We start from the raw sequence: 10901 nt of genomic DNA on the forward strand, positions 1-10901 counted from the left end.
TAGATTCAATAAAGGCTATTAGACGCTGATGCAATATCAATAGTGATGTACAGAATCTATTTCTCGCATAAGGAAATGTAAAGTGTATACTTGACATATGTCAGATGTTTCTATTTTTATTATTTAGATAGATACTTATATTAATTTTAATATTTTTAAAATATATTTTTAATAAATAATATTAATCAATAAATAGTGTCATAAATATGCAATGTAATCAATTAAAGGATAATAAATGGATCAATAATTTAGTTTTAAAGGATTTTTAAAGGCTCCAAATTAAAGCTTTATTGTGGAAAAACGGTACAATGTATTTTATTCAAAATATCATCCATCGATAGCCGCGATTTTCTCTGGAATTTTACGGGTTCCATTTTAAAATAACGATGTATTTTTTGGGGCTATCTACGAATCAACCCATTTTTTAGTATTTTCATAAGAAATGAAGCACTGGTCAGGCAGCTCATGACTTTTTTTATTATTTAATTGTTACATTGTTACTAGACGTTTCCGACTAACTTACAACTAGTACCACCGATCAGCCCTATCTCAGTCTCTGGGAAAATAATGTTTATACATGTCACTGCTGTATTTTTTATTATATGCACCTCACTACACAAGATCAGATTATTTTATTCTTTTGAGTCTGTGTCCTGCTATGGTTGTATTAATAATTAATAAATTATAATAATTGACTGACTGTAGGTATCTGAAGGTCTCGATGTAGATAGTAGTAGTATTTGGGTGCGCAAACAACAGTTCTCACGACTTTGTTCTGAAAAATTTGTATTTTGTTTATGTTACTCTTTGCCGACCATCCCCATAATTGAACTTCATATGTCCATATAGGTTTCAGTATTTGCTTATATAATAGTACTTTGTTATGTACTGATAATTGTGATTTTCTTCCAACTAACCAATACATTTTCCTATATTTCAATTCCAGTTCTTTTCTTTTCTTCTTTATAACAGGTCAATTGAAAGTCCCCGGCCTACCATAGTAAAACACATTTTTTTCTTAAAATTAGTTTTTTTTTATTCAACATAATTCCCCTCAAGGGTGATACACTGATTATAGCGATCCTCCAACTTTTCGATACCATTTTTGTAGTACGATTTGTCCTTTACTTCAAAATAGGCCCCAGTTTCGGCGATCGCCTCTTCATTCGACGAAAATTTCTTCCCAGCGAGCATTCTTTTGAGATCTGAGAACAGGAAATAGTCGCTAGGGGCCAGATCTGGAGAATACGGTGGATGAGGAAGCAATTCGAAGCCCAATTCATAGATTTTTGCCATCGTTTTCACTGACTTGTGACACGGTGCATTGTCTTGGTGAAGCAGCACTTTCTTTTTCTTCAAATGCGGCCGTTTTTAGGCGATTTCGTCCTTCAGACGGTCCAATAAAGCTATGTAATAGTCACTATTGATGGTCCCTCCTTTTTCAAGATAGTCAATGAAAATTATTCCATGCGCATCCCAAAATGCAGACGCCATAAACTTGCCAGCCGACTGTTGCATTTTCCCATGCTTTGGAACGGGTTCATCGTATGTAGTCCACTCGGATGACTATCGATTGGACTTCGGAGTGAAATGATGGAGCAATTTTTCATACATTGTCACATATGGATTCAAAAACTCGGGTTTATTACGCTTGATCATCTTTAAACACTGCTCCGAATCATCAACTCGTCGTTGTTTTTGGCCAAAAGTGAGCTCGCGCGGCACCCACTTTGCACAGAGCTTTTTTGTACCCAAATATTCGTGAATGATATGATGTACACGTTCAGTTGATATCTTTAGAGGGTTGATATTTCATTCAATTTCAATTTGAGGTAATTCAAAATCATTTTGTGGATTTTTTAAATGTTTTCGTCGGTAGCAACCTCTTTTGGACGTCCACTGCATTCACCGTCTTCGGTGCTCATTTCACCACGTCTAAACTTAGCATACAAATCCTTGATGACTGATTTTCCTGAGCCAGTGTCCGGAAACTCGGTATCAAGCCAAGTTTTTGCTTCAAATGTATTTATTTCCTCCAAAGAGCAATATCTTATCAGCACGCGAATTTCCCTTTTATCCATTTTTTTTCACAATAACAAAAGTTGCTTCACTCAAAATGCTATAATTCACAAACTAATGACCCGACAGCTATCAAATTGCTAGACGCATCTTTTGAGGGTTAAGGCTAACTAGAAAACATATGGATTTAATTCTAGTAGGGCCATCTATGTGTCAGGACAGGGACTTTTCAATTGACCTGTTATCTTCCTTCCAGCGATGTTTTACATCAAGATTCATTCCGAGATATTTAGCGTTGTTGTTATATGGAATGATAGTATTATTTAATGTTATTGGTGCTTGTACGGTCTGATTGTAGGTGAGCAGCAGGTACATGTATCTAGATCTCAACATGAGAACAGTGAAGCAGGAAATGAGTCATCATAGCATAAAATATCAAACGGGACTTGCATAACATACATATGGACTGGCACTGACGCTAAATGAAGTAGAGGGATAACAGCCCCCGACGCTGAAGAGTCGTGACTCCAGTCTGTAAAATATTCACATAAAGGGAAAGAATATTAGAACTCTGTCATAAAAAAAACCAACACAACAGTTTCCATAATCCTTTTTAATGTTCGTAGATCTCTGTTAATTAACTGAATATTCCACTTGGCCAGTGATATTGGCTATATAATATACTGAAATATAACCTACAAAATCTGGCGTGCAAACTGAGCAATACATATGCGTCGCATTATTTACAGGGAAACAGTGTTACCAACATGCAACAAGATGTAGTATGTTTCATGGTATTCATATTTTGTCTATCCCCTGTACTTAAAATAACGGGAACATATATACAATATATTAAAGAGTATCCTGTATATCTAAGTGAACTGTGATGACAATTAAAGAGAAACATTCTTTAAACTTTTCTTTTTCGAAAGCTTTAAATATCTTACTTATCTGTTTAATCAGCTTTTATTTTGTTGGAAATAAATCTTCCGTGCATGGGATTACATATTTGAATACATATTTGAATTTAAATGAAATGGAAATATGTAGCAGGAAAATATGCTGGGTCTGTCCGTTAAAACAGAGCTTAGGGAGACCTCGCGTGGATTAAATTGTGACTGGATTTCCTGGTGGTTGGTATTAGAACGTACTCATTAATTCACCATATAGATTTCGTTATGAGCGTTATGTTTTTAACTGGTTTTATTGCAGGTCGCACACGACAAAGAGTAAATGTTAAACTCATTTTGGGTAATATTTGGTATTAGACTCTACGAAAATTATTGCGATTTATTATAAAATGGAAAATTTAAAATCAATTTAACACCCTAATGTCATATTTAGTTACGAAACATATATTTCTTATTACTACATGACATCTTCGTGGCAATTTATTAATTATTAATAATACAATCATTTCTAGCCTGTGATAATAAGTCATGTTTACTCTTACTTTCTATTATATAACAAAGAATTCTAAATTATAGTCATTCCAATAAAATAGCCAATACGCGTCATAGAAGACGTCTAATGTAAAATGTAGCTTGTAAAAATGTAAAATTCTTTTTAAACTCGGAGCGGATTTTTCGTTTTCATTTTACTCTAGTTAAAAAGAGACAGAATACTGTCTGATGCGTCGAAACATGTAACCGAATCAGTCTATAAAGTTTAATTTGTGTTAGCACTGGTCGGCCCTATTGCCAAATGCCTACAAAATTATTGAAAATATTAATGATAACAATTAGGTGTTAATAACCGGCAAACGTTGTATACCAAAAAATTCTAAAGTTCTAATATGGCAACATTTCGACGTGGTGACGTCATAAATTTTGATGGCATGCATTGGCTATTTTATTGAATAGACTAAATAGATTTTGAATTGGATTTAAATCCGTGCTTTGTTGTGGCTATGTCAATATGTAATTGTTTTGTTGCGTAAATATATAGGCCATTATAATCCATGTTATGTTCATTTTTACCATGATCAGAGTTTTGGACCTTCCGTTAATTAGACGTATCCTTCACATTATTCTATCTAATTTACATAACTGAAACTTGCTTTCATCCGAAGACAACACTTGCTTCCACTGATACTACTTCCAATTCACATAGTCTGTTGCAAATTTCAATCAAACTTGTCTGTCAATTTTTAAAGGAACAAAGGGTTTCTTGCCTATTAACTAATATAATTTGATAATGACTTACGTTTTCATGTTTTATATCAGTAGGCAGAAAACATTGATTAATTTTTAAAACATTTTGTTTTCCTATATATTCCATCTTTCACATGTAAGTTAATAAAACATTATCACTGTCTGATGTATTTTAATAAATATTACTTATCAAGGTATTAAATTCGAAATATTTATTTTACTTTATTTGTTTTTGGTGGACTATATAAACATAGTATCAAATTTGAAAAATATAATCAGTTGTTTAAAACTCTGGGAAATCGATTTATTATAGGCGATGACTACAATACTCAACATACACATTGAGGATCGAGACTGATTACAGCCAACGGTAGAGAATTGTTAAAGGCTATTCAGGCATATAGTTGTAAAACTAATTCGACAGGCATTGGAATACTCGCATATTGAATTTCTACATCATTAGAAAAATTTCAAGAAATTATATTGAATATTGAATTGATTATATTGAATTGTATTAAATTAAATAAAATCTAAAACTGACCATTTACCGATTATGCTCTCTTTAAGTGAGTGCATCATGTCAAAGCCCAGTAATTGCTGTCTGGTTAATAGAAAACTCGAATGAATAATAAACCATAGAACTAATGTAGTTTCATTATCATAGAAATGGTATTATTCTAGTGCTAATTCAGCAAGAAAAAATTATAGAGATAAATTAACAGGGCAATTGAAAAGTCCCCGGCCTACCATAGTAAAACACATTTTTTTCTTAAAATTATTTTTTTTTATTCAACATAATTCCCCTCAAGGGTGATACACTGATTATAGCGATCCACCAACTTTTCGATACCATTTTTGTAGTACGATTTTTCCTTTGCTTCAAAATAGGTCTCAGTTTCGTCGATCACCTCTTCATTCGATGAAAATTTCTTCCCGTTGACCATTATTTTGAGATCTGAGAACAGGAAATAGTCGCTGAGGGCCAGACCTGGATAATACGATGGATGAGAAAGCAATTCGAAGCCCAATTCATGGATTTTTGGCACGGTGCATTGTCTTGGTGAAGCAGTACTTTCTTTTTCTACAAATGCAACCGTTTTTCGGCGATATCGTCCTTCAAACTATCCAATTACGCTATGTAATAGTCGCTATTGATGGTCCTTCCTTTGTCAAGATAGTCAATGGAAATGATTACATGCGTGTCCCAAAATACAGACGTCATGACCCTGCCAGCCGACTGTTGCGTTTTTCCACGCTTTGGAGTGGGTTCATCGAGTTCAGTCCACTCGGATGACTATCCATTGGACTTCGGCCATGGACTCGAGCCATATTTTATCTATTGTCACATATCGACGCAAAAATTATGGTTTATTACGCTTGATCATCTTCAAACACTGATCCGAATCATTAACTCGTCGTTGTTTTTAGTTAAAAGTGAACTCACGAGGCACCCACTTTGCACAGAGCTTTCTCATACCTAAATATTCGTGAATGATATGATGTACACGTTCAATTGATATCTTTAGAGTGTATGCTATTTCATTCAGTTTACGGTCATTCAAAATCATTTTGTGGATTTTTTAAATGTTTTCGTCGGTAACAATCTCTTTTGGGTGTCCACTGCGTTCACCGTCTTCGATGCTCGTTTCACCACTTCTAAATTTAACATACCAATCCTTGATAGTTGGTTTTCCTGGGGCAGTATCCGAAAGCTCGGCATCAAGCCATCAATTACAAGCAGATATCCCACAGGGAAGTGTATTGGAACCAGTCCTCTATCTGCTGTAAAATGTTGCTATGTTTGCAGATGACACTGCAATCCTTTTCACTGAAGATAAAACCGAATCAACCGAAAGATTACAAACAACTATTTTCGAAATACAATGCTGAATAAAAAAATAGCGCATCAAAATGAATAAAAATAAATCAGTGGATATTGACTTCACGAAAAAAAGAATTAAGTACGAGCCAGCATATATAAATCAGCAAGTGATCCTATATGGAAATACAACCAAATATCTTGATGTTAAACTCAGGGGGAAGTGGCATGTTAAAACAAATATCAAGAAGTCAAGCTAAAGTACAAAATAATTAACTGGTTATTGGGTAGATATTCAACCCCGTCAGTATATAATAAGGTGTTGCTTTACCAACAAGTCTTGACATCAGTGTGGATGTAAATCGGTGTTCAACTCTGGGGTTCAGCAACCAAAGCAATACAAATATCATACAAAGATTCCAAAATAAGGTAATGCAAGGTTTTGTTGATACTCTATCGTACATTCGTAACGATAATCTGCACAAGAACGTTAAAGTAGAAACTGTCGATAATGTTATTAAAGACTATGCCCGAAGACATGAACAGAGACTCCATCAGTATATTAATGTTAGATTCTCCAGCTTCTAGATAATGATGACTTAAGCAGTAAAATAAAGTAAAGCAAAAGTAGAGTAAAAGTCAGAAGAGGGTAAAACATTTCATATAATTCAATGAAGTTATAAGTAAAACTCAGTGAGCAAACTAAAAATTGTGACATAGATGTTAAGCCCAAAGTGTCTATCGTAGAATAAGATTAGCCGGTTTGATGGCGCTGTGGTAAAGGCGACAGGATGGTCTCCTACTGTTGGGATAGTCGAATTTTGCTGTGACATGGATGTACTTTATGTTTGTAACTACAATTGTAAACAACATTGGAATAGGAATAACCATCCCAGTTACGCCAGTAACCAGGCTGAGTAAGACCGAATGTCTTCTAGGATGGTCTAAGTTGCTCGCTGGCCAGTAATGCCGAAGACCGTGGTTGGGAGCCCACATTAAACAGTAGGTCCAGTCCAGATAAACCTACGTTCGTAAAAAGGAGACTTTCAACCACATTAAAAAAAATTGTTAGATTACTATAATAAACAATTTCAAAAACTTTATGCATGGATCATCAATATCAATTTGATTTTATTGCGTCGAACACAATTTGAAAACTGAAAAAACTATGTGCTGTAAAAACTAATACATCCATCATAAGTTTAGGATGGACTAAATTATTTAAATATTTATGTAATTATTTCAACAAATTAAATATAACATAAGAATCACTTATTTTTATCATCATCAATATCAAACTGGTTGTTAAGGAATATTCTCAACTATGTCCCATTTTATAATTGATGTTTTACCTCATATTACAATATAAATCCGCTTAGTTATTACTTATGCATTATGCATTACATTTATATCTGCTTAGTGTTTGCATTTAATCTTGTGCCTTGTATCTCCAATTCAGCTCAACTTTTCCACAATTCTATATTAATCATTAACAGAACACTGCCTAATGCAACCCCTCTCGTACATATAAATATATTTAAAACATGTCTTGTAATGTTTATATTCAGTTAAATCATATTATTGTTTTTATAGAATTTTTGAGTCTTTTATACAATATTTAGACATAATTTTTCTTTTTTATGTTAAAGTATTAGAATGTATAATAGGGAAATACTAGGTCAACTTAATGTGTGTATTTATTATAGGAAGCTGAAGAAGAGGAAGAAGAAATCGATCAAGGAGCAGGTGATAAACAATCGAAAGGTTCCTCAGAAGGTGATGCCACGACAGGTAGTTACTCCAGTTTAGAAGATGATGAAGCGGAAACCGATCAACTAGCGGCACTAGCAGCCAAGTATCAAAACGACAATGTTAATTTGGGAAATGGAAATAAAATATGTAAGATTTACGAAGATTTATCACAAATACATAATCACTACATTATTCAACACGCTGACAAAAAAAATCGGCGAAAGTTTAAAGACAGATTTTTTCGTGTTTTTATATCGAAACCGAATACGCTTTTTATAATTCCTTTAAAGTGCTCCATCTTACCGCTGTAAATCACGAACATAAATCATCTATCTAATAATAGATCTGTCGGAATCAGGAGTATATTCCTATGAAATAAGCCACCAAGTTTTTACGATACCGCCCCAAGTAGCAATAATATAACATTTACCAAAATGGATTTATACTTCTTTCTCTGTTTGTCTACGTATCCATCTTTCTCCCCTGGGTATGGTAAAAGTAAACAATCCAAGCGGATTTCTGGGTGTCAGTCTAGACTGTCCTTAATAAGAACGGACATTTGAGGGCAGTTCTGTTCTATTTAACTCGTCAAGAAAGAAACTTTTTACTATTTTGTAGTAAAAGACAAAACTGATTTATATTACATATATATATATATATATATATATATATATATATATATATTCTATTATATATATATTATATATATATATATATATATATATATATATATATATATATATATATATATATATATTCCTAACCACAACTCTTGTAAATAACAACGCGTGACTATGAAATATGTCAAGCTCCTTTAGAATAAATGAACATGCGCATGAACTTCCCTGGCCAATCAACACGCAGGCTAGGGTCGAAAATGCAATTTTAAGCGTTGAATGATTAGCGTCTGTATATAATGAGTAAGTACATATAATATAAAAATGATATAAAAACAGAACTTGCTTGAAGATTATGTTAACGGTAAAAATGAAAAATGCATACGTTTTTTGTTTATTTGTTATTATACTTATAACTTTGTGATTTTACAGACATTTCAAAATGTGTTGAATTTTCGGGATAATATAAATATAAGATATAGTTAATAAATAATGAGTGAAATAAATTAATAACATAACAATATGATTTAAGTGAAGCTTTGTGATTTATTATTTCTTTGTATAAGAAGAGAAGATATAATGCAGATATATTGAAATATTACATCATATAACAAATTTTATTGCTATAAATTGTATAAAATACACAAAGAGTAATCTAAGCAATACACAATTAGAAACACCATATAAATAAAATATTGAAACAAATATTAGAATCAATATAACATATCTTACGTTTTCCATTTGAATCAGTTTTTTGTTGAAATCGCTGAAGCATCACTTCTATGTTTGACTTCGATTTGAGATTCTCGTTTGACTGATTTCAAAAATTCAGATATATTGTCTATTCTGTTACCAAAGTCATTATCCTTATTTGATTCTTCCGTTATTCTCTGTGTATATTTTTCTTGTAAGATTCTTCTAATTTCTTCCTTATCTTGAAATTTGATCCCTCTGCTGGAGCACTCGCTACATTATCTGCAAAATAATTAGTGACCATTCTCATACGTACCAAATGCACATGTTTACACAGTTATTCTTTATCATATACTCTGGACAGCTACAGATATACACCTATACACACAAATCTTACATACAATGTAGGGTTTTACGACTATTCTCGCAAATTTGATTGACATTTACATTGAATGTTTTATTGTAATATTTTATTTAAAATTTGCCTAAATGTTCGAGAGCTGTATCGATTTTGTACTTATTTTTTCTAAATTCTGTTCTCTTATGGGCTCTGATAATTATTCTATCTTGATAGTTATTAGCATTTGATCGTTCAATATTCAAAATCCTCCATAGTTTCAAATGTATCAAATCATCTAACAAATCTAATCGTTTTTCAACTGTTACCAGAGCATTCCTCTATAGTGTATTTGTTTTTAGATATATTGTTCATACTGTTCATGTAGGTTCGTTCTTGACTTGAACGATTTAAAAGGGGTAATTTTAATATCAATGGCTAAAACCAAAACCGACCAAACAAGTATGAAGCTTATTAATTGTAAGACGTAACGACGAAAACAGAAGGAAAAAAATGGTTACCACACGAAATGTCTAAAAATGCCATTTCGAATCATTTCAACATCATGCTTTCATTGTTTATCAACGAATAAAAGAGTTTTATGTGCCTTATCGAAACGGTCGATCAAAATGGATCTACTATAACAATGCAAAAAGTAGTGGATTAGGCCAATAGAACCATCCACATCAACTGTGACGCAAAAGTCACTGAAGTAATATCGATGCAATCGATTTAATAGTTAATAATTTAGTACGGGATGTTAGGCGGATGTTGTTATTAACATACTATAATAATTCTTATAATTATAATATGTTTTAGGTTCTACTCATCTGGCTTCCGCATTTTCCCTCCAAAAAGACAAATCCATAACCGACAACTATTCAAGCAAACAACAAGGCAACACCCTACAACCCCAACAGTCCTATTTCATGACAAGCTCGGACTCAGAATCGCCCACAGAACCCTGCCAAACCGTAGCCATGCTCAGAGCCCGCGTTGTGCCAAACAATGTTTAAAAACAAAATGGGTAAAGTGAAAATATTATTTTGCATCAGTAATATCTGTACCGTTCCGTTTAAACGTCAAGATATCTATTAATTTTGACTAAAACTTAATCTAAATTGTAGATAACGTTTTCCGTATAAATGTATTCCCATAGTATTTAAAAATTACGTCCAAATAAAAATCATAAATAAATAACGAATACAAATATTTCGTACAGTCAAAATCGTTAGATATCAACAGTTTTATATTACGAAAAAATGTATTAAATGGTTCTAAAATAAAACAAAACAAAACGTTGTCTCCTTAGAATCCTAAACAGTAAAAGAAAATAATGATAAATGTACTCTTTAAAGTGTCTTAGTGTTACCTTACAAATAATATTTTCAGATATATGAATTCAACATTTCCTTGTTAAGATGTAACTTAGTGATGTGTTAGTAAATATATTTTTGTAATTTTTGTAAGTAGAGTTTTAGATCGAGAGAGAAGTTGTTAATCGCTACCTG

At 32.6% G+C, this 10901-nt stretch overlaps 1 protein-coding gene across 2 annotated transcripts in view; it reads left to right on the top strand.

Annotated features, from left to right (window-relative positions):
- The window catches only part of LOC143191255 (uncharacterized), a 182893-nt gene extending 172354 nt beyond the window's left edge, over window positions 1–10539 (top strand). For both annotated transcript variants that reach the window (XM_076396151.1, XM_076396150.1), the window contains exons 6-7: window positions 7698–7890; window positions 10210–10539. In XM_076396151.1, the coding sequence (XP_076252266.1) occupies window positions 7698–7890; window positions 10210–10406 (390 nt within the window). In that variant the 3' untranslated portion in view covers window positions 10407–10539. The remainder of the gene's footprint in view (window positions 1–7697; window positions 7891–10209) is intronic.
- The last annotated feature ends 362 nt before the right edge of the window (window positions 10540–10901 follow it).

This window comes from Rhynchophorus ferrugineus, unplaced genomic scaffold (genome assembly GCF_030347505.1).
Source record: "Rhynchophorus ferrugineus isolate W39M unplaced genomic scaffold, kcgeb_rfMv2 rfM2, whole genome shotgun sequence".
NCBI classification, from domain to species: Eukaryota; Metazoa; Arthropoda; class Insecta; order Coleoptera; family Curculionidae; genus Rhynchophorus; species Rhynchophorus ferrugineus.